At 64.9% G+C, this 21945-nt stretch overlaps 3 protein-coding genes across 4 annotated transcripts; 2 read left to right on the top strand and 1 right to left on the bottom strand.

Annotated features, from left to right (window-relative positions):
* The first annotated feature begins 306 nt into the window (after positions 1 to 306).
* LOC128898335 (interferon-induced transmembrane protein 5-like) lies at positions 307 to 1490 on the top strand. The gene is made up of 2 exons (XM_054171766.1): positions 307 to 501; positions 1114 to 1490. The coding sequence occupies exons 1-2, from the start codon at positions 316 to 318 to the stop codon at positions 1267 to 1269; spliced, it is 342 nt and encodes a 113-aa protein (XP_054027741.1). The 5' UTR covers positions 307 to 315; the 3' UTR covers positions 1270 to 1490.
* Positions 1491 to 2700: 1210 nt separating this feature from the next.
* On the top strand, positions 2701 to 3823 carry LOC104297525 (interferon-induced transmembrane protein 5). Its single transcript, XM_054171764.1, has 2 exons — positions 2701 to 2928; positions 3583 to 3823. Exons 1-2 carry the CDS (start codon positions 2758 to 2760, stop codon positions 3799 to 3801), a joined length of 390 nt encoding a protein of 129 aa, XP_054027739.1. The 5' UTR covers positions 2701 to 2757; the 3' UTR covers positions 3802 to 3823.
* Positions 3824 to 5037: 1214 nt separating this feature from the next.
* PGGHG (protein-glucosylgalactosylhydroxylysine glucosidase) lies at positions 5038 to 16727 on the bottom strand. Of its 2 annotated transcripts, XM_054171751.1 has the most exons (13): positions 16445 to 16727; positions 15122 to 15332; positions 14182 to 14617; positions 12729 to 12848; positions 11844 to 11975; positions 11436 to 11547; positions 10380 to 10452; positions 9808 to 9944; positions 8829 to 8962; positions 8503 to 8598; positions 7639 to 7736; positions 5315 to 5529; positions 5038 to 5222 (listed from the first exon to the last, which is right to left on the bottom strand). In XM_054171751.1, exons 1-13 carry the CDS (start codon positions 16695 to 16697, stop codon positions 5158 to 5160), a joined length of 2082 nt encoding a protein of 693 aa, XP_054027726.1. In that variant the 5' UTR covers positions 16698 to 16727; the 3' UTR covers positions 5038 to 5157. The 2 variants fall into 2 exon arrangements, with proteins under 2 accessions (XP_054027726.1, XP_054027725.1); XM_054171750.1 differs by lacking the exons at positions 5038 to 5222; positions 8829 to 8962 and having other exon boundaries at positions 5321 to 5529; positions 16445 to 16714.
* Between the last annotated feature and the right edge of the window lie 5218 nt (positions 16728 to 21945).

Genomic DNA, 21945 nt, shown 5'->3' with positions numbered 1-21945 from the left:
TCGCTGCCAAGGGAGCAGCTTTTCGAAGGGGCTTCTGAGTCCCCAAAGACCCCTCCGAGTTCCCTCGGAGTCCTCAAGGTTTCCTGTTGTCTCCAACGCCCCTTTGAGCCCCCTCAGTGTCCCCAGTGCCCCTCCCGAGAAGGGGCTGAGCCTCGGTGGGGGTCCCTGCTTGCCCGGGTCCGTCCTTTCCGCCGGGCGGCGGGGGCGGTGCGGGGCAGAGCCCGTTGTCCCGGGCGTGTCGGGGTCGGTTCATTACCGCGGCGCTGCACCCCTCGGCTTCCGGCTCGGCTCGGCTCGGCTCGGCTCGGCTCGGCCATGAAACCGAAGCAAGTGGAAGTCTCCATCCCGCTGCAGCCCCCCGCGCCCGGGACGGCCGCTGCCGCCGGCCCCGACGGCCAGCCCCGGGACTACGTGCTGTGGGCGCTGCTCAACGTGCTGCTGGGCTCCGCGCTCGCCTACCTCGGCTGCTGCTGCTTCCCTGCGCTCGTCTACTCCATCAAGGTGAGCGGCGGGGCGGCGCAGGGACCCCCACCTGCCACCGCCGCTCCGGCCTAGCCTGGGATTCCCCAGCCAGCCCCTCCCCCGCGGGACCCCCGAACCAGCTCCCCCAGGAACTCCCCAGTCAGCTCCTCCCGGGATCCCCAAATTACCTATTCCAGGGACCCTCTAAATCATCTCATCCGGGGACCCCCAACTCAGTTCCTCCAGAGACCCTCCGAGCCAGACCAGCCTCCAGAGCCGACACAGCCCGGGACCCCTGACATGTCCCACCCCCTGCTCGACCTCCCCCAGCCTGACCAGAACCAGCCCAGCTCAGAGCTTTCCCTCCCCTCAGAAGCTCCTGATGCCCCCCTGCTCTGCCCCAGTCCACCTCAGCCCCCTCTCCCATCCCAGCCCCCAATCTGATCTCCTACCCCAGACCTCTCTGATGCCACTCCTGCCTTAGCGCCCCCCCCCCCCCCAAGTCTATTCCTTGCCCTGTGAGCAGTGCCTGGCGGCTTCACTCCTTGCCCTGGGGCAATGCATCCCTGGGGGGTCCAGCAGCACCTTGCAGCCAGGCCGAGCCTCCAGCCAGGTCCCCGCCGCGGCTAAAGCCCCCATTTGCCCCCACAGGCCCGTGACTGCAAGGTGCTGGGGGACCTGGAGGGTGCCCGGCGGCATGGTGCCCGTGCCAAGGCGCTGAACATCGTCGGCTCCGTTCTCCTGGTTCTCAGCGTGGTGATCATCGCTGCCATCCTCTTCTCTGCCTTCACACTCAGAACTCCCTGAACCGCACACGGCACAGCCACCGACCTGCTTGCTGCCCCCCGGGATGCTCCTCCTCCCCCCTTGCCCTCTTCCTCCCAGCATGTCCCCACTTTGGGTGCCTGGCACGGGGGGAGAGGGAGCGAAGCCCTGTGCCCCTCGCTGCCCACAGCCCTGGGTGTCCTGGCCCAGCCACCGCCTGGCAGGGGGTGGCTGCTCCACGCTGGGGTGCGGCAGACAGCGCTCCTCTTCCCTGCCACTGTGCCTCGGCTGCTGGGCTGGCTGCGAGCTGTGACACCCTCCCTGGTCACTGCAGGCGCAAATAAAGCTCCTCCTGCCCGAGCCCCTCGCCTGTCGCCTTATTCACAGTGGGGAAGAAGAGAGTCCTAATGCATCTCCTCCCCTTCCTCCTCCTCCCCCTGCTGCCTGCTCCGTGGCGCTCTGCCTCCATTCCTGCCGGGGTGCAGATTTCAGCCCACATCCAAGATAAATTTCTTCTTAAAAGTTTAAGAGCTGGCAGAAGGAGGAAAAAAAACCAAAACCATCTCGGAGCTTCTCCAGCTGCACATCCCCATCCCAGCGCAGCTCCATCCCCATCCCAGCGCAGCTCCATCCCCATCCCAGCGCAGCTCCATCCCCCCGCAGCTCCATCCCCATCCCAGCGCAGCTCCATCCCCATCCCAGCGCAGCTCCATCCCCATCCCAGCGCAGCTCCATCCCCATCCCCCCGCAGCTCCATCCCCCCGCAGCTCCATCCCCATCCCAGCGCAGCTCCATCCCCATCCCAGCGCAGCTCCATCCCCATCCCAGCGCAGCTCCATCCCCATCCCCCCGCAGCTCCATCCCCCCGCAGCTCCATCCCCATCCCAGCGCAGCTCCATCCCCATCCCCCCGCAGCTCCATCCCCATCCCCCCGCAGCTCCATCCCCCCGCAGCTCCAACCCCATCCCAGCGCAGCTCCATCCCCGCGCAGCTCCATCCCTTCCCCCTTCCCGGGAACCCTGCAGAAACAGCTCTGCCATACTTAGCGTCAAGCTCCCGCCGTGGGTGAGGGGTCTCTCCGGCCAAGACCACCTGGAGGGGCTGGGCTGAAAGTACGGTTGTGAGCCAGCACAGCGAGGTCCTGGCCCCGAGGGTCCCTCTCGTTCCAGCCCAGCAGCTGTCCCAGAGCGCTCAGCCTGCCCTGGTCACGCTGCAGCTGTGCTCCCCAACACGGAGGGCTGGCTACAAAAAGCCTCCGGTGCCACCAAACCATCTCCGTGCCCCTGGTGCCGCCAAACCAGCTCCGTGCCCCTGGTGCAGCCAAACCAGCTCCGTGCCCCCGGTGCCGTTTGCTTCTCCGAGCTCCCAGCCAAGCCTCGCTGATGACCACAGCCAGGGCTGTAATTTGTGGGGGTTATATATAGAGGCGCTGGGGCTGCACCCAAGCCCGGGTGATATAAAGGGGCTGCCCGGCCCCGCTGCCCAGCCAGGCTGGTGAAGGAGAGCCGTGCGGTGCCCCTCTCGGTGGCCATGGACACCTCCTACCCCCGGGAGGAGCATCTGCCTGCTCCACCGAGCAAGCGGCAGCCCTCAGCCCCCGGCTCGCCCCTGCCCCGCGACCACCTCCTCTGGTCGGTCTTCAACACCCTCTACATGAACTTCTGCTGCCTGGGCTTCGTGGCGCTCGCCTTCTCCGTCAAGGTAGGGCCCAGGGGGGAGGGCAGACGCAGGGCACCCGGGAGCTCTCCCCGGGCCCATGCCAGGGGAAGGACTTCTCACGGGACACAGACCCGGGAGGGCTGGGGTGGAGGGTGAGCCCAGCTCCCTCGGGGTGGTGGGCGCCTGGCAAAGTCCCCCTGCTTCTCCTGCCACCTGCTGCTGAGGCCAGGAGGCTGCCCTAGGCAACAGCTTCCTGCCAGAGCCTGCGGGACTGCTGCTTCTTCCCAGAAGGTGCTGGGTGGGCTGTGATGCCCCCAGCCCCTGCCCTCTGGCAGGAGCAGCTCCAGGGGGAAAATGGGGGGCAAGGGAGGGCTGGAGCCAGCGAGGAGGGAAAAATCCCAGCAGCAAAGTGGAGGTGGGGGAGAGCAGCAGCACACAGAGCCGGGGGGCAGCCTGGGAAGCGTGAAGGGAGGGAAAAGGGAAGGGAAGGGAGGGAAGGGAGGGAAGGGAGGGAAGGGAGGGAAGGGAGGGAAGGGAGGGAAGGGAGGGAAGGGAGGGAAGGGAGGGAAGGGAGGGACAGCCACCCTCCTGACACTGCTTGGGTGTAAACTGTGTGCTGCAAGGGGCCCAAGGCAGGCAGCCAGGCTGGCAGGAGGCGTGGGAAGGGCACTGCTGCCCAGGCTCTGGGTGTTGCAGGCTCGGGACCGGAAGGTGTCCGGGGACGTGGAGGCCGCTCGGCAGCTCAGCTCCAAGGCACGGTGCTACAACGCCCTGGCCACGGCGGGCAGCGTGGTGCTGCCCCTGCTGCTGGCTGCCCTGGTGGTCACCGGTGCCATCCACCTCTCCAAGCTCGCCCAGGAGTCCGTCAGCTTCTTCGCCTACCAGCTCAGCGGGGCCGACGAGGAGGACAAGTGACCGGGGGGCCAAGGGCCTGCACAGCCCCCCCGCAGCGCTGGCGGCCTCCAGAAACCACCAGCAGCACAACCCAGCCCCCACCCAGGGCCGTGCCAAGCTGCCATGCCCACCAGGCAGCGTTTGCTCAGAGGGCAGGCAGCTCCTCAAGCTTCTCCCGCATCCCCCCTGCCCCTTGCCTGTGGTGTCCATCCCCAGCTCCTGGCTGGGCTTCTCGGGGCAGCCTGCTTGGTTTTGTTCACTCGGGGGCTGCTGAAGCCCCTTCCTCCCGTGTGGAGCACAGCGCCCCCCAGCCACGGCTCTTTGAGTCATTAAAGCACTTCACACAGCGAGTCTCTGCGTGTGCTGGGGAGTGCAGAGAGGCCAAGGGACAACACAAACACAGCTCCCCGGCCCTGCTCCTGCTCTTCCCAGCCAGGAGAAGCCACCATCTCCATGCCCTTTACACCCACCAGGGCACCAAGGAGGGGAAAGGCCCCTTGGGGACCTGCTCAAGCAGCTGAGACATCCTTGCCTCTGAGGGGAGCTGAGACCTGAGCTTTACTTGCAGCCCCATCAAAACCCAAACCCAAGCACAGCCCATGGGGCTCTCACAGGGGGCAAGGGAACAAAGGGGCCAGGCTGCTCTGCCCTGCTGCCCAGGGCTGCTGGTAATTAGGGGCTGGGTGCCTTGTGACAAGGCCTGACCCAGAGCCAACCTAATTACAAGGTGGGGGAGTCCCTGCTGCCCTAAGCATTCCCAGCCCTGTGCAGGGAGTGGCTGCAGGGCTTTTTATAACCTCAGGGTTCTGGGAGGCTCCTGGGGACTGCCTGAACAGAGCCTGTGGGCAAGGGTGCCCACCCCAGCCCCTGGCTTCAGGGCAGGGGACACCCTCCCCAGCCCCTGGCTTCACTCCATGGCTGCTCCAGCCAAGGCACGGGGCTGGGACATGGAAGAGGATGCAGGAGGGGAGGGTGCTGCAAGGTGCAGAGTTGGATGCTGGGGGGAGGGTGCCCTCGTTGGCATGTGAGCACGGGCACAGCCTTTCTGTCCTCCCTCAGGGCTTCCTAAGACACAGGAAATGCCTCAAGCTCTGTGGCTGCCCCTCTGGAGGGGGACTGGGCTCAGAGCCCAGGGAGGGCCACACTTGTCAGCATCTGATGCCACATTCACCATGCCTGAGCTTTCCCTGGCTCTCCAAACACCACTTTGTAAAGGCTCTGACTCCACAGCTGCTTGGAAAGAAAGATGAAGTAGCCAAAGGCTTACAGGCACCTCATGGACACTGCCTGCTGGGGAGCTCCAAGCCAAGGGAGGTGAGCTGCCCCAGCAGTGCTCAAGAGCCTTTGGATGTGGGGGAGGCTGGGGTCAGCCACAGTTTAATGTGCCTCAGTAGACAACCTCTGAATCCAGCCAGCTGCTGTGGGGAAGGAGATGCTCTGCCCTGCAATGAACAGCAGCCCAGGGGAGTGTGGGGATGGCTTCCTCCCACACTGTCCTGGCTGCAGGAGGCAGAGCCAGGGGATGGCCTCCTACCTTCACACAGAGGAAAGCGCTGCCCTGACTCCTCCAGCACAGCTTCCAGGGGAGCAGCCTGAGGCTCCTGGGCAGATGCAGTCATTTTGATGCTGATCTCTTCTCTGGTGATGCTGAACTTCAGTTTGTTACCCAGGTAGGAGACAGCAGAGACTGCCAGCCTGTGGACGTCCTCGGGGAAGGCAGGGTCGAAGCGCAGCCCGGACCTCGTGATCCTGGAAGGCAGGAGCCTCAGAGCCAGACCCACACCAGCACAAAGGGGAGCCACAGAGCAGGGCAGCTCCAGGGGCTGGCCACCAGCCCAGCCAGCACAGCCTCAGACACCCCAGAGCTCCCTTCCACCACTGCTGTGTGCCTGGGGGCAGGAGGAGTCCTTGGTGCATCCCAAGGGTCTCCAGGCAAATCCCAGGGACAAGCACCTCACGAGGAGATCCTGGGGCCATGCTCCCACAGCCCAGCAGTGCTGCTGTCCCCCTGCCCCTCCCTCAGCTGGGGGGCTGGGGGCTCCTTTGGGTGGGACTTTGGGGCTTTTAATAAGAAAGAGCAGCACACAGGATTTGTCTGGTTCCTGCTGTGAGGTGAGGAGCAGGGCACAGGAGCAAGCAGGGGTGGCCACGGACCTCATGCAGCATCTGCCACTGAAATCTGGTCACAGGCTGTGGGCCATGTGCTGGAGCCAGGCTTCAGCCCCAGGAGGAGCTCAGGGCATGGCTGCTGCTTGTGACTCAAGCAGGTCATCAAAGTGGCCTCCAGAGAACCACATCAGCTCCCACTGACACCAGCCTGAAGGGCTTGAAACTCAGCACCGCTCCAGGTGCTGCTTCACCACAAGCTGCAAACCAGGCAGAGGCTGAATCCTCCCTCCCAGCCCTCACCCCAGGTCCTCCAGGGACCATTTGTGTGTTTTGGCTCTGGATGGGGAAAAGCAAAGGTGGCTGTGACCTCCTACTCACACCTGAACCGTGAGAGCTATTGACCAGCACCTCCAGGCTGTGGAGAGGGCTCAGCAGGCTGGAGAGGACTCAAGAAAGGCTCAAGAGCCTGGAGAGCCTCAGGGGCAGGCCAGGGTGCCAGGCAGGGTCTGTGGCTTCCAAGGGGCAAGAGCACAGCCCTGAGGGCCCCACAAGTGCCACCCTGAGAGCTGTGGCAATCTGGCTGCAGCCCCAAAGCTTGTGGCTGGAGCCTGTGCTGGGAGGGACCCAACCTGACCCACACCAAGCTTCTGGAGACCTCAGAGCTCCACCGAGGCTGAAATTGAGGTTTGCAGCTGGGGAGAGGGGAGCTCACACCCAGCTCCACCCAGGAGCTGTCGGGTTTCTCAGCAGCTCCTGGCCACACAGGCAGAGGGAAAACACAGAGCTGGTGCCAGAGATCAGAAGGCTTGGCACTGGGACCAGCCTTGGGTACACCAAGAAGACATTCCAGAGGCTTCTGCCTCAGGGCTGGAACCACCCAGCCGCTGCAGGCACCGGGCAGCTCCCAGGGTGAGCACTGCAGGGCTGAGCCTCCCCCTGCAAAGCCAGGGGTGTGCAGGAGGCAGCTGGCTCCTGAGGGGCTGCAGCAGCCCTTCCCACAGCACATCCAGAGCAGACTGCACGATGTGACAGCTCAGCCAGGGGCCAGACTCAGGGAATGACCTTCAGCTTCTCAACCTGCCACCACCTCCCCAGGTGACCCTGAGAGGCTTCCTTAGCTGCTCTGAGTCTCCTCCCAGGCACCACAGCAGGAACAGGCTTAGAGCCCTCCACCAGCGCTGGCAGAGGGCTGGGGGCTCCACTTCAAAGCCTCCCACAGTGCCTAAGGCACAGGAAGCAGCAGCCTTGGGCTTGCCTGCAGGATGCACTTCCCCTTCCACCCCTGAGCCCAAGGGCTGGAAGCTTCAGCCACACTTTGTGAAGGAACCAAAGCTGCAGCCACCTGTGGGGTGGGCAGGGCTGGAGGTGCTTCTCCTCCAGAGCCAGTGAAGCCCCACAGGCTAGGCATGGGCTGGGGGCACAGGGAGATGTCCCTCCAGGGACACAGAGAGGAGCTCAGCGGGGACCTGGCTTTGAGTCCTTTTGAGGCCAATGGCTTTCAACAGTGACACAGCAGGAGGGGAACTGGACCAAGGATGGCTTCTGAGACCTCTGCCCTGCCCTCCACCAGTGGCTAACTGTCCCCAGCACCACCAAGGGTCCTGTTGGTTCACTACCTGCCAGGAGCTTGGGAGGCTGCTGCAGGCCCCTTCCTTTCTCAGGAGCAGGATCACATCACCCCAGCTGAGCAGTGCAAGGCTCCAAGGGACACAGAGCTGCTGGGCAAGTGGGACACAGCCTGGGGCTCACCTGAACCCTGTGCAGCCGAAGAGGAGAGCCTGCAGGAAGCCACCCATCCCTGTCAGGAAGTTCACAGCTCCTGTCCCATCCGAGTTCTCCACCCAGATCTGAAACACCAAGGCACAGAAGGACTCAGCAGCGGCCTGGGGCTCGACACAGGTGGCTTTGTATCCTCACATCACTCTCACACAGTGACCATGCCCTGCTGCCCACCCTGGCACCTGGCAGGGGCTGGGCTCTGACATCTCTCTCCATTCACCATCTCCATTCCCATTCCCATCCCTGCCAGGCAGAAGGAAGCCTGGGACCAGCACCATCCTGACCATCCTGAACTCTCAGAGCTGGAAGGGACCTCAAGGCTCAGCCAGCTCCAACCCCCTGCCATGGGCAGGGACACCTCACACCACAGCAGGCTGCTCACAGCCACCTCCAGCCTGGCTGCAAACACCTCCAGGCAGGAGGCTTCCACCACCTCCCTGGGCAGCCTGTGCCAGGCTCTCACCACCCTCATGGGGAACAACTTCTTCCTCACAGCCAATCTCAATCTCCCCACATCTAATTTTGCTCCATCCCCCCAGCCCTATCCCTCCCTGACACCCTCAGAAGTCCCTCCCCAGCTTTTCTGGAGCCCCCTGCAGATCCTGGAAGGCCACCAGAAGGTCTCCTGGGAGCCTTCTCCTCTCCAGACTGAATATCCCATCAGGGAGCAGAAGCCTCCCCACTGCTCTTTGCAAGCATGCAGGGCAGAGGTGAGTGTGCAGCCCCCCAGCTCAGCACCACAACCACCTGGGCACCACAAGCAGTCAGCATGGGCAGGACAGAGACAGGAGGTGTCTGCCATGGGGGCAGCCGCAGCACCCGCAGGCAGCTGACCTTGAAGGGCTCTGTGATGTTGCTGAAGCACTTGTTGAGCTGGCTCTGGGCTCTCTGCACCTCCTTCAGCTCCAGCCAGCCCACTGCAAACATGCTCTGCAGGAGAGAGGAGCAGCCTGTGCCCAGCTGCCATGCCCCCGGGGGCGACACCACCGCCTGGCACCCCCTGGACCCAGAGCAGCCACCTCCAGCCGGCAGCTCCGGCCCTGCCCTGCCCACGACCACCCAGAGCTCCAGGCAGGCCTGGCAGATGGTGGCAGCGACTGCCTGGGATGGAACAACCCCCATGGGGGAATGCCCCCCGGGGGCTCTGCCCCTCTCCTTACCCAGGTCATGGCTGGCCCCCCCGGGTCGGTGGCAGCCTCATAGAGCTCCAGGTCGTTCCTCCGGACTTCAGGGCTCATGGGGTGCATCAGTGGGTAGCCAAGCAGGACAGCATCAGCCTGCTTCACCAGCTCCCCTGGGGAGAGGAGCTGCTCAGCCCACAGGAGCCAGCTGGCACCAGCTGGCACAGCCAGGGTCTGCCTGCTGCTGTGGGAACAAAGCCAAGCGCAGAGGGCGGCGAGGGCTGAAGAGCAAAGCCCAGGGCGGCAGGGGGAAGGTGGTGGCCCTGCAGGGAGGCAACTCAGGGCTGCCTTGCTGAGGGCAGACAGGGCAGCAGCTGGGGGTGTGCCCCTGGGGCTGTGTGCTGGACACTGTGGAGGCAGGGCACTGGCACACCCAGAGCGGTGCCACAGGAGCTGCAGGGGCAAAGAAACAGCTCCACTCCCCCTGTGCCCTGTGGGAACCCTGCTCCTGGGGCAGGGGGCTCTGGGCTGGGCATGCACTGCCCCTGCAGCCTCCACCCCACCCCCAGGGCCACAGGAGGTGCTGGGAGGGCAACACAAGCACTTGAGCTCGGCAGAGGTGTCAGCAGTGGGCTCACAGCAGCTGGCTTCAGCCTCCTCTGTGTCCCCAAAGCCTCTCCTTTCCTGAGCCCTCTCACGAGGCACCACCCAGCAAGGGGCAGAAGCACCTTCCACAAGCCAGGCTCTGCACAGAGGCTGCTGGGGGAGCAAGGTGGAGATGTGCCTCAGGCACAGAGCAGTGCACAGTTACCAAGCTCAGGCACATGGTGAGCAGAGCAGGCACCCCACAAGCCCCTGAGCTCCAGCCACAGCCCAGGGGCACTTCACCTCTCACCACACTCATCCATGAAGGAACAACCACCCAGCCTCTGCTCCTGCCTCTGCACCAGCTCCACCTCTTGCAGGCTCCCAGAGAGCAGAGGCCAGCTCAGGGGTCTGCTGCTGCCTGCCCTCTCACCTGGGCTGTAGCCATCATACTCGGGGTGGTATTTCCTCTCCTCATCCAAGGGCACCTTCACTTTCCTGGCATGCTCCCCCCACTCCTCTGGCACAGGCACCAGCAGGTCCCCAGCCAGGTCAGCTGCAAAGTTCAAGCTGCAGAGAGGTGAGAGGTGATGGCTGGTGCCAGAAACAGCACCTGGGAGGGGAGGGGAAGGGAGCCACGAGGTGCAGAGGAACAGCCGCTGGAAGCAGATGGCTCAGAGTCAGTGTGGGGGGAAACTGCTCCCACTGCTGCAGCCAGGGGTCTGCACCTCCAGCTGTGGGAGCCCCCAGCTGGCTAACTGTGCAGAGATCTCAGCAGAGAGAGAGAAACCCTGCTGGGAAGTGAGATCCCTCCCAGTGCACGCCTGGGCCAAGCCAGGTGAGCCCCCACGGGACCACTCGCTTCTTCCCCCCACCACAGGCAGGCAAAGGAGAGCAGCTCAGCTATGAGGGGAGAGGTGCAGCCCACCCAGGAGCTGCCTGCAGCCCTGGCAGCTGCCCAGGCAGCAGAGCTGGAGCAGGGCAGGAGCAGGGCAGGAGGGTTACCTGCGCTGGGCCACGGCGTTGGTGTACACAGAGTTGTCGACCCGGGGGTGGTACTCGTCTGGGGGCATGACACCTGCAGGGCAGGAGGGGCACACTGCACACTGCCTTGGCCTTGGCCTTCTGCCCCTCCTCAGCAGAGGAGAACAGAAGTGGAGCTTGTTGTGAGGGAGGAGGAGCCCAGCCTGCAGCTCTGGCTGGGCATGGACAGCAGATGCCTCCAGCTGAGGGCACCTCCCCTGCCTCACTGCAGGGTCACCTCCCAGCCCCCAGCCCTCTCCAGGCATCCACTCAGGCTGACCAAGTCCCTGCCCACAGGCTGAGCTCCCTCCTTGGCTGCTTTTGAGCAGGCTCTCCCCAGGAGGAGAGGTGTCCACTGCACAAGGGTGACACCACCCAGGTCAGGAGGTGACTCCTCTGGGGGCACCAGGGCTGCTCCAAGGATCTTCTTGCAGCACCCCCAGGGCTCTCCTAGCCCTGATCACTTGAGACCCCTTTGAGCTAACCCAACCTTCTCCTCCAGACCCCCCTCCCACAAACACCTCTCCTTCACTCCTTGGTTTGGCCCCCAGTCTCCCCTTGAGGAGCAGCCCCCTGTGGGGGCTGGCACCCATCGGTGCAGTGAGCCACACTGTCCTGCCTGGCACGGCAGTGCCTGCCCTGGCTCAGCACCAACAGCACCAGGGGTCCTTTGAGATGTCCTCCTGCCCATTCCTGGGGGATTTAAACTCAGTTTCAAAGTCCTTGCTCTCCAAAGCCCTTGCAGTCCCCTTTCAGTGCCACCAGCCCCCAGGGCACATCTGAGGGCACCATGCTTGTGGCACCGGCTTGTGCCACCCGGGAAGGAGGCAGTTAGAGGCTTCCCAGGGGCGGCAAGAGAAAACAAACAGCAGATCCTGTGGCCCTGGGAGAGAGCTGAGCACCTTGTCCTGGGCACAAATACCACCTGGGAGAAATCCCAGAGGGCAGGAGCCTCAGGAGCCCCTGGACTTCTGTCCAGGTCCACCTGGAGGGGCTCTGAGCTGACACCCCCTTCCCCACAGGCAGCTGCAGAAGTACCTCTGATGTGGTAGCTTTGCTCCTGCTCACTCCACACCATCCTGCTGCACCAGTACTGAGCCACAGCACTCACCAGCTCCCAGCCCCCAGCCTCCCTGAACAGCTCCTGGTCCTGCAGGGAGCCAAACAAGGAGGTCAGGGCCACGAGGGAGACCTGGCCAGCACCAAACTGAGCAGGAGGAAAGGAGCTCTGAGGAGATGGATGGAGCAAGAGGAAAGGTCAGGAAACTGGCCTGGATGGAGCCCACAGGATGCTGAGCCACCCACGAGGAGCAGGGACAGAAGCAGCAGGGCTGAAGGAGCAGCCCCAACAGGAGCAGGCAGCAGCAGAGTGTCTCTGCAAAGGGACAGTGACAGTCAGCAGAGGTCCTGCAGGCCCTGGCACAGCCTGGGGCAGGCTGCCCTCACCTGTGTGCTGTAGTAGTACTGCTCAAAGGCCAGCACCACGTCCCCGCTGATGTGGATCTCCTGGGCGCCGTAGACCTCCTCGGGGCAGACTTCCCGGCCAGTGGCTGCACTCTCCCATGGGAATTTAGCACCCTGCCAGGAGGAGACCAGCTGAGACCACTGCTCTTATTCTCCCTGGGTGCCAGCTGCTGTTCCACCCTGATCTGGGTGGCAAATGAAGGCACCAACCCCACTGCCTACAGCAATGAGCTGCCAGAGGAGCTCAGAAGCCCTCCCAGGAGTCCTTCATTGCTGCCTTGTCGAACCCTCAGCACTGGAGTCTGAGTCCCACTCCCAGAGGAGGTCTACAGGCAAAGCAGCTCTCAGGTCCTGAGCAGCATCCCCACACTGAAGCCCTGGCCACAAGCAGCTAACAGAAGTCCCTGGCAGCCCTAACCCCCAGGCTGTGCCCACCCTAAGTCCCTACCCCCCAGGCTGCCCCTACCCCCCAGGCACTCTTGCTCAGAGTTGCTGTTCCTCTCCTCTGCTACCAATCCTTACCCGGCAAACCCCAGCCTCAGAGGTAAGCTAAAATCCTGTCCCAGTGAGGGCTGCCAGCATGCCAAGGAGGTGGCTCCTGCAGCGTGCTCCCACCCAAGGGTGCCAAGGTGAGGCTGCTGCTCCTGGCACCCGTGGGGTGTGACTGCTGTGCTCTGTGCAGCTCAGGAGGTGGTCAGCTCGGGAGCCCTGCACGCAGCCAGCAGCTGCCCTCGGAGCAGCGGCTGCACCGCACCGCCTGCAGCGACGCCCTGCTCACAGCCCCTGCCGGGAGCTGGCACAGAGGAGCAGAGCCCAGCTGCCCTCCCGGGCGCCAGGGGCTGGCCGCGCTGCCCCCTGCCCCCTCACCTGGTAGCCCTGCTCCTGCGCGTTGCGTACGGCGCCCTCCAGCGTGCGGATGCGGTACTGCAGCATGGCTCGGGCAGCCTCCGGGTACAGCAGCAGGAGGCTGGGCAACATCCACGTCTCCTGCAAGCAGCCAAGCAAGGCAGGATGCTGGCACTGGCTGCTGGGGCATTCAAACTCTCCCACCAAGCACAGAATCACAGAACTGTCAGGGCTGGAAGGGAGCTCAAGGCTCAGCCAGCTCCAACCCCCTGCCATGGCCAGGGACACCTCACACTGCAGCAGGTTGCTCACAGCCACCTCCAGCCTGGCTGCAAACACCTCCAGGGATGAGGCTTCCACCACCTCCTCCCTGGGCAGCCTGTGCCAGGCTCTCACCACCCTCATGGGCAACAACTTCTTCCTCACAGCCAATCTCAATCTCCCCACTTCCAGTTTTGCTCCATCCCTCCCTGACACCCTCAAAAGTCCCTCCCCAGCTTTCTTGGGGCCCCCTTCAGGTACTGGAAGGCCACCAGAAGGTCTCCTGGGAGCCTCCTCCTCTCCAGACTGCACAGCCCCAACTCTCTCAGTCTGTCCTCACAGGAGAGGTGAACCCTTCAAGTCCATCCCCACCCCACATGCTCTGACTTCAGTGACTTTGCTCCCACTGAAGGAGCTCCTTACAAGGGCCAAAGCCATGAGGAGTTGTCTCTGCACAGCTGCTGCTCTGCTGCCTCACCAGGATGACCTCAGCAGGAGCTCTCACTGTGCCAGAGAAGCACAGCCAGAGTCCTCCAAAGCCAGGGACTCTGGAGGGGCTCAGCAGCTCTGCCAGGCACCACCAGAACACAAGCAGAGCAGGTCCACAGCACTGAGAAGCCCTCAGCCACAGAAGGGCCAGGCCAGGGCTAGCACAGGAGCTGGAACTCGGTGGCCATGCCCTCAGGAAGTCACTGAAGCTTCCCTGGGTGAGCACCCAGAGCTGCCTGAGCCCTCAGCCTCACTCTGGGGAGGGAGGCTGCTCTGTGCTGGGGTCTCCTTGGCCCTTTGTCCCCCCCCAGCTTCAACTTAGGCAATTTGCTTTGGAGTTGGAGGAGAACCCAGAGGAGGAACTCCAGGGATGGGGCTGGGTGGCTGCCAGAGAAGCAGCAGGAGGCTCTCCAGCAAGAGCTGGTGCCAAGAGCTCTGCCTGGGGGTAAGCAGGAGGCTTCCCAGCAGCCTCCTGCCAAGCCCTCATCCCTTAAATCTAGAATCAGTAAGGTTGGAAAAGACCTCAGAGCTCATCCAGCCCAAGCTGTCACCCAGCACCTCCTGACAGCTAGACCACAGCTCCAAGGGCCACATCCAAGCCCCTCCTGACCACCTCCAGGGATGGGGACTCCACCACCTCCCTGGGCAGCACATCCCAGTGGCCAACAACTCTCTCAGTGAAGCAGCCACTGAGCAAAGCCCCCAGGCTACCACCAGCACCCACCTGGTCCCAGAAGATGTGTCCCCAGTAGTCCTCACCCTGAGAGCCATTGGAGAGGCCCCCGGGGCTGATGCCATGGAAGGGGAAGCCGGAGCTGCCCTGGGGCGGGAGGGAGCTCAGCAGGTAGTAGAGGCAGCCCCGGAGGGCCTGTCTGAGGGGCAGGGGTCCATCCAGCTCCACGCTGCAGCCCTGCCACAGCCTGGCCCAGGCCTGCAGGTGGGAGGAGTGCAGGGCCCCCGTGGCACTGAGGGCCAGCCCCTGGCTGTAGCTCCTCTTCACCTCCTCCTCGCTCTCGGCCACGGCCACCAGGAACTGCCAGCACTGCTCCTGCTGCCCCGCAGGCAGGGTCAGGGTGGGTGGCACAGGGGTCCAGAGCATGTGAACTGTGGGGCAGGGTCCCCCCTCCACCTCAGGAACCAGGGTCCTCCCGTGGATGTAGCTATGGGAGACAGCAGGCAGTGGCAGCCCGTGGGTGCCCACCCACGGGCAGGGGTCTCCTCCCAGCAGCTGGTACCAGGCTCCTGGTCCCCCCGAGCATAAAGCTGCCTTGTCCCCATGTGTCAGCTCAGCTGCTGTCCCCCCCGGAGTGCAGGAGGCTGAAACTCCTTTGGACTACCCAGTGCCACCAAGCCACCCCCAGAGGTCATCTCCCCTCAGCCCATGGCCTTCCCCCCACTCACTCCTCTGTGGCCACAGCTGGTCCCTGTGGCCTTCATCATCCTCTTACACCTCCCCGAAGGAACAGCTCTGCAGCTGCAGCCAATGAAAGCCTCTGCAGCTGTCCCAGAGGGGGTTACAGACCTGCCAGGTGGAAGCCTCCACGCTCCCACCACGCTCCCACCCCCCAGCCTGGGTCTGTCCTGCCAGGGTTTGCTCCCTGAGGGTGGGCAGGGCCCCTGCGACTGCCCACGGAGGGGCAAGGTCCCCCCCGGCCCCAACTCACTGTGCTCCCTGGAAGTCTGGCCCCTGGCTCAGCTGCAGGTCCTGGCTCTCTGGCACAAAAGCAGAGTGGAGCTGGGCAGTGATGGGCTGGGTGGTGTGAGGTGACCGCCGGATGGTGATGCTGAAGGCCATCAGGTGGACAAGGGCATGGTGAGCGTAGAGCTGGTGAGTGGCTGTGCAGGCAGCTGCCTGAAGCACGTGGCTGAAGGTTCCTGGGAGCACAACAGAAGCCATCAGGTCCTGCTGCTCTGCCCCAGACCTCCAGCTCTGCTCCCCCCACCGGTTCCTACTGGCAAAGGAGCCTCTGTCCCAGGGCCAGATCCAAACACAGCTCTCAGCTGAACCCCACTGTTAGCAGGGGCCTGGCCAAGCCCCTGAGCAGGGAGCTGTGCTGCAGAACATTTCCTCAGGCTTCGTGAGGGTGTGAGGCACTGGGGCAGGCTGCCCAGAGAAGCTCCATCCCTGGAGGCATTCAAGGCCAGGCTGGTGGGGTCTGGAGCAAGCTGGTCCAGCAAAAGTGTCCCTGCCCATGGCAGGGGACTGGGAACTGGAAGGTCTTTGAGGTCCCTCCCAACCCAGACCACTCTATGGCTCCGTGACTCAGTGTCTGCCGAGCCTGGCTCCGGGGACCGGGGCCGAGCCTGGCAAAGGCTCTTTAGCCTCACAGGGACAGGGAGCCACAGAGCTCCAGGGGAGCACCACTGGCAGGGGCAGGGAGCGGATGGGGTGACCTCGTGGGAGAGGCAGCACGAGCCCAGAAGAGAGCCACCAGCTGCAGGAGGGGCAGGGCCGCGGGTGCCCAGGGCTGGAGGGTGGCAGCGGCACCAGAGGCTCCTGCCCGGGGCTGGAGGCTGGCAGTGGCACCAGAGGCTCCTGCCCGGGGCTGGAGGCTGGCAGTGGCACCAGAGGCTCCTGCCCAGGGCTGGAGGGTGGCAGTGGCACCAGAGGCTCCTGCCCGGGGCTGGAGGGTGGCAGTGGCACCAGAGGCTCCTGCCCGGGGCTGGAGGGTGGCAGTGGCACCAGAGGCTCCTGCCCGGGGCTGGAGGGTGGCAGTGGCACCAGAGGCTCCTGCCCAGGGCTGGAGGGTGGCAGTGGCACCAGAGGCTCCTGCCCAGGGCTGGAGGGTGGCAGTGGCACCAGAGGCTCCTGCCCAGGGCTGGAGGCTGGCAGTGGCACCAGAGGCTCCTGCCCGGGGCTGGAGGCTGGCAGTGGCACCAGAGGCTCCTGCCCGGGGCTGGAGGGTGGCAGTGGCACCAGAGGCTCCTGCCCAGGGCTGGAGGGTGGCAGTGGCACCAGAGGCTCCTGCCCACGCCCTGCTCCTTACCCGTCCGGGTGTCCAGGGTGAAGGTCTCCGCCACGCCGCCCGCCCCGGGCAGCGCCAGCCTGACGCCGAGGGGGCTGGGGAGGTCTGCCCGGTGCGTGCCCCCCGCCGCCCCGTTGTACACCCCTGCCACGTGCAGGCTGCCCCGGTACAGGCGGGTGCCCAGGTAGGCGTTGGTCAGCGTGGGCAGCAGCCGGGGGTCGGAGGGCAGGGCCCTGCAGCTGAACAGGGCTGGGTCCTCCTCCCCGGCAGCCATCAGCAGCCTGAGCTGAGGGACACCAAGGACAGCCAGGGGCAGAGGCTGAAGGTGCCCCTGGCGCCTGCCCAGCTCGCTCCCCTCAAAGCTGGCTGCTTGCCCCCCAGCCCTGCTGCCTTCCCAGGGCCTCCACGACACAGACTCCCAGAGTCAGCCAGGCTGGAAGAGAGCTCCAAGATCACCAAGTCCAACCAACCACCCAGCCCCAGCTGCTCCACCAGCACCTCCAGCGGCAGTGCTCCCACAGCCCAGTGCCTGGGGTGGGTCTCCTGCTCCCCCAGGGCTGGCTCCCTCCCCTGCAGGTCCCCTTGTCCCCTCTGGGCTCCAGCAGCTCCCAGGCAAGCAAAGCAGCTCCTTGGCTCACCCAAACCTCCCCAGCCCACCTCAGCTCTGTGACTTCCCCATCTCCTCACCCCTTCCCTCTCTGCCATCCCTCCCCAGCGCAGCCCCTCACCAGTTTCTCCCAAGACGAGCCAGCAGCCTTCCTCTCCTCGCCTGCTCTTGCTCCCAGCGCTGCCCTGTGACACTGTCGGAGGCTGCTCTGCGCTCTCAGAGGTCCCCGGCCCGCCGCAGCCCTGCGCTCCCCTTCGCTCCTGCACCTCCAGCTGGGCTCCGGGCGGCGGCTCGCCGGGGCAGCAGCTTTCTGTCCCCCTGCTGTACGAAAAGACATTGCAAGGCGTTGAGAGGCAGGCAGCGGAGCGAGCACCGGACACGCAGCCAGCTCCGGGGGTGCCTGGCAGCCCCACGCACTACAACACGGAATCCGAGCTGGGGTGGCCCCGGCGCGGCGAGAGCACCTCCCCGGCTGGGCTGGCAGCACCGAAACCCCTCCCGGGCAGCTCCGGGGGGGCTCAGCCTCCCGCTGCCCGAGGGGAGGGGGGATTGGGACCAAAACCTTGGCGCTGCCTGCCGAGAAGCTGCAATCCCCAGCGCCGAGAAGCTGCAACCCCCAGCGCCGAGCGGGAGGCTGCGGCTGGCCGCGGGGCTCCGGCGGCGGAGCAGAGGCTGCGGCTGGCCGCGGGGCAGGACGGAAGTCGCCCAGCAGCAGGAGGAAGGAAATCGCTCCTGGGGTTGCTTTTTTTTTTTAACCCTTTTTCTTGTTTTATTTTACTTTTTAAACTTTTTTTTCCCCTCTCCTCCTTAAAAACAAAACAAACCCAAAGCAAACAACCCCAGCCGCAAACAACCCAAAGCAAACAACAACCCAAACAACCCCAGCCCCAAACAACCCAAAGCAAACAACCCCAGCCGCAAACAACCCAAAGCAAACAACAACCCAAAACAACCCAAACAACCCCAGCCCCAAACAACCCAAAGCAAACAACCCCAGCCCCAAACAACCCAAACAACCCAAAGCAAACAACCCCAGCCCCAAACAACCCAAAGCAAACAACCCCAGCCCCAAACAACCCAAAGCAAACAACAACCACCAGACCCAAACAACCAAAGCAATCCAAACCCAACCCAAACAGCCCCAACCCCGCAGGCAGAACTGGCTCCTGCCCCCCAGGTGCTTGCCCAGAGGAGCTCACAACCCGTGGTGGGCAGCAGAGGTCCTGGGGCTGTCCTGTGCCCTGGGGAGGAGGCACTGGGAGAGATGAAGCAGCCTCCGACCATCTCTCCCCTGAAAGCCACCCAGGAAACGTGAGCAGGGCCCCGGGGGAGCCCCGGGGGAGCCCTCTGGCCAGGGCAGCTCTCCTCTGTTGCTCCCCAGCACCTGGGGCAATGTTCCTACCTGAGAGGAGAACTGCTGCCACCACGCCCGGCTCAGGACTCCCACCGCTAAAAGCAGCTCCCAGAGGCACAGCTGAGCATGGCCCTGCCCTGGAAAATCAGCTAAGGGGAAGCAGAGTGAGTGTGAGCTGGCACCTGGAGGGCTCCTGAGCATCACTAGTTCCTCTCTCTCATCTCACAGGGGCTCCCAAGGAAAGCCTTTGCTGTTGGAGGCTCTGTCGCCCCTCCTCCTCCTGCCTGATGGATGGAGATCCTCGATGGTCACCGGGTTGGGAGGAGGCTCTGCTGGGCAGGGAGCCACAGGGAAGCTTTTGGAAAGCTACCTGCAGGCAGCAGAGTCGAGGGCAGGAGTCTCTCACTGCTCTTAAAGACCAGGAGTCATCTGTCACCAAAGCTGTGCTTGACCACCCCCCACGCATGCAGCCCACGGAGGCCACCAGAGGTAACAGTCCCGAGGCAGCTGTGCTGGGAAGGGAGCTCTGACCTCCCCCCAGGGGCCCAGCCCCATGCTGCAGAAGAGCCTCCTGGGACCACTGACACCCCAGGAGCTGCAAGGAGTCAGGAAGTTGGCATTCCCAGCTTTGGGAAGAGCTCTGAGCAGCTCCACACAAGCCCTGGCAAGCTCTGCAGGGCTGGCTGCAGGGGTGAGGACACAGCTGGGCTGAGACAGCTGCAGGGCCAGCACTGCTGCTGACAAGCATCCCCAGCTGCAGGGCCAGCACAGCTGCTGACAAGCATCCCCAGCTGGGCTGAGATGCAGCTGCAGGGCCAGCACTGCTGCTGGCAAGCATCCCCAGCTGGGAGGAGCCAGAGCCAGGCTCAGGGCTTCCCGCAGTGGGGCTGGGGCAGGCTGGATGCTGCTTGTGCAAGCTGCAGCCCTCCTGGATCAGACAAGGGCAGTGGATCTCCTCAGGCAGCCTGGGGCCAGGTCTCACCGTGAAAGGAGCAGCTGGGGCTGAGCCTCTGCAGACACTGAGCCTCAAAGGCAGGTGGAGAAGGCAGCAGCCTGGGCAGGACAAGCAGGGTCCTGCTCCCTGCACAGAGCTCTGCCTCACACCACAGCAGCCTGGGCAGAGTCTGAGTGCTGGCAGAGCTCAGGAGCCAGGGAGAGGAAGCTCTCCAGCAGAGCAGCACTGAGGTCCCTCCTGGCTGGAGTGGGCCAGGGGCTTTGGGGGCTGAGAGGAGAAGGAAAAAAGCTTAAGGAAAGAAAAAACAACAACTGCTGTGAGGACTTTGGGCACAGCCTGCAGCTGGAGAGCTCTGTGCCCTTGGGAGAGCAGCAAGCCCTGTGCTGGGGGGGGTGGCAGCAGGGAGGGGGGTGACAGTGGTGACAGTGGTGACAGTGACAGGCTGGACAGCTGCAGGCAGGCACAGGCAGAGCAGCCCCAGGCAGAGCAGCCCCAGGCAGAGCAGCCCCGGGCAGAGCAGCCACTCACCCCAGAGCCATGCTGGGCTTTCGGCAGGGCTCAGCCTTGCTGCGCTCCCTGCTGCGGGCCCCACGCAGCCCCCGGGCACTGATCAGCTCCAGGCCCCCTGAGCACCAGGTCTCTGCTGCTGTGAGTAACCTGGGGGGGCTGGAAATGGGGGGGGTGGGAAGCCACCTGCTCCCAGGGGCATGACCACCACCCACCCACCCCCATTAGAGCCAAATTCTCTTTGGTGGGAGTGAAGAGGGGAAGGGAAAGGAGGGAAGGAGCCCCCAGAGCAGTGCCAGCTCCAGCCTGTGCCCCACGGGGGGGGGGGGGGGGGTGTCAGGGCCTGCTCCCCTGCCAGTAAAATGATTCCATTTTATGTTACCCTTTCCAGCTCTCTGAGGTCCCTGCTGAGGGTCCCTTGCAGCCCAGGGTGCCCCCAGGGAGGGCAAGGCGTGGGGCAGCCTGAGCACCTCGGGGTGGGCATAGCACTGCCAGTCCCTCAGGGCATGCTGCCAGCCCAGGGACAGGCCTGGGTCTCACCGTCCTCACCCTGCCATGGGCCACTCACCCCGGAGCTGTCCCCCCACGGGCAGAGCCAGAGCCTGTCAGCCCCTGCAGCCTTCCCCTGGGAGGATGCCACCAAGACAGGAGCTGTGCAGCCCCTGCCAGGCTGCTGCAAGGAGCTTGGAAACAGAGCAGCTTTGTCACCCCAAGTCCTGGCTGGGGTCACCCCGGTGGACTTCAGCCCCTGCTGCCTTCCCTCAGTGCAGAGGAGCCTGGGGATGCCCTTCCCAGCCCTGAAAGAGAGAAAGGTGCCAGGGCCCTACGAGCCCAGCCAGAAATAGAAGAGGCTGCTGGCTGCCAGTCACTGCCCGAAGCCCTCTGAAGGTCAGGCTGGTGGCTGCTGCAGCCCTGCCAGCTCCTGCAGCCCTGCCGGCACCTGCAGCCCTGCCGGCACCCGCAGCCCTGCCGGCTCCCGCAGCCCTGCCGGCTCCTGCAGCCCTGCCGGCACCTGCAGCCCTGCCGGCACCCGCAGCCCTGCCGGCACCTGCAGCCCTGCCGGCTCCCGCAGCCCTGCCGGCACCCGCAGCCCTGCCGGCACCTGCAGCCCTGCTGGCTCCCGCAGCCCTGCCGGCTCCCGCAGCCCTGCCGGCTCCCGCAGCCCTGCCGGCACCCGCAGCCCTGCCGGCTCCCGCAGCCCTGCCGGCTCCCGCAGCCCTGCCGGCACCTGCAGCCCTGCCTGCTGCCCTCTGCCCCCTAGAGACACAGAGTGCGGTGGGGACAGACCCGGAGAGCCCCACCGAGCCCCAGGGCAGCCGCTCTGCTCACCCCAGGCTCCCTCCCTCTGCCCCCGGGTGCCCGTGGCGGGGGGACACAGCCCCCCGCGCTCCCCCTCCTGCCCCGGGAGCAGCAGCAGGCAGCAGCCCCGCTGCAGCCCCCGCTAAGCCTGGCCCTCTCCCCCGGCAGGAGCAAGCCCTGGCCATGGCTGCCCTGTTCGTGTCCTTCCTGGCCCCCAGCGCCTGGGTCCTGGCACACGTGCAGCACTACAGGAGCCGGCCCGAGTGAGCGGGGCCGAGCCGAGCCGAGCCGGGCCGGGCCGCGGAGCGCCGCGCCGAGGAAGGACCCTGCCAGCCTGCTCAGTAAAGGTCACCAAGCGCTCAGCCCCAGGGCTGCTCGGCTCTGCTTCACCGCGGGGGGCAGGGGGGGTCCGGGGGGGGTCCGGGGCTCCCCCTGCAGCTTTTACCTTCTGCAGGAGCAGGGAAGTGCAGCGCAGAGCCCAGGCAGCTCCGGGGGAGCCTGGCTGCTCCTGGGCTGCGGGGTGGGGGGAGTGGAGTCCAACCCAGCTGGGGGCTGCTGCTGCCCCCAGGGCTCTCTCAGAGCCTTCCCAGTGATCTGGAGGAGGGGGTCCAGAGACCCTCATCCAGCCTGCAGCTGACAGCCAGCTGGGGACACTGCTGCAGGCAGGAGGCTCTGCAGCAGGACCTGGCCAGGCTTCCACAACAACTTCCCCCCCAGCAGCAAGGCAAAGCCCTGAGGCTGCTGGCTGCTTCTGAAGCAGCAGTGAGGAGGCCAGAGCAGGACAGGAGCCTGAGGCCTCG

The sequence above is a fragment of the Dryobates pubescens genome, chromosome 22, assembly GCF_014839835.1.
Source record: "Dryobates pubescens isolate bDryPub1 chromosome 22, bDryPub1.pri, whole genome shotgun sequence".
Taxonomy (NCBI): Eukaryota; Metazoa; Chordata; class Aves; order Piciformes; family Picidae; genus Dryobates; species Dryobates pubescens.
Note: the sequence above shows the minus strand (reverse complement) of the source record. Positions and strands in the feature narration are given on the sequence as shown.

Coding starts and splice junctions, on each gene's coding strand:
- LOC128898335 (XM_054171766.1), top strand. CDS start 316: ATGAAACCGAAGCAAGTGGAAGTCTCCATCCCGCTGCAGCCCCCCGCG. Junction 502..1,113: donor CGCTCGTCTACTCCATCAAG/GTGAGCGGCGGG, acceptor TTGCCCCCACAG/GCCCGTGACTGCAAGGTGCT.
- LOC104297525 (XM_054171764.1), top strand. CDS start 2,758: ATGGACACCTCCTACCCCCGGGAGGAGCATCTGCCTGCTCCACCGAGC. Junction 2,929..3,582: donor CGCTCGCCTTCTCCGTCAAG/GTAGGGCCCAGG, acceptor TGGGTGTTGCAG/GCTCGGGACCGGAAGGTGTC.
- PGGHG (XM_054171751.1), bottom strand. CDS start 16,697: ATGGCTGCCGGGGAGGAGGACCCAGCCCTGTTCAGCTGCAGGGCCCTG. Junction 8,963..9,807: donor GTATGATGGCTACAGCCCAG/GTGAGAGGGCAG, acceptor TCCTCTCCCCAG/GGGAGCTGGTGAAGCAGGCT. Junction 7,737..8,502: donor ACATCACAGAGCCCTTCAAG/GTCAGCTGCCTG, acceptor TTGGTGTTTCAG/ATCTGGGTGGAGAACTCGGA.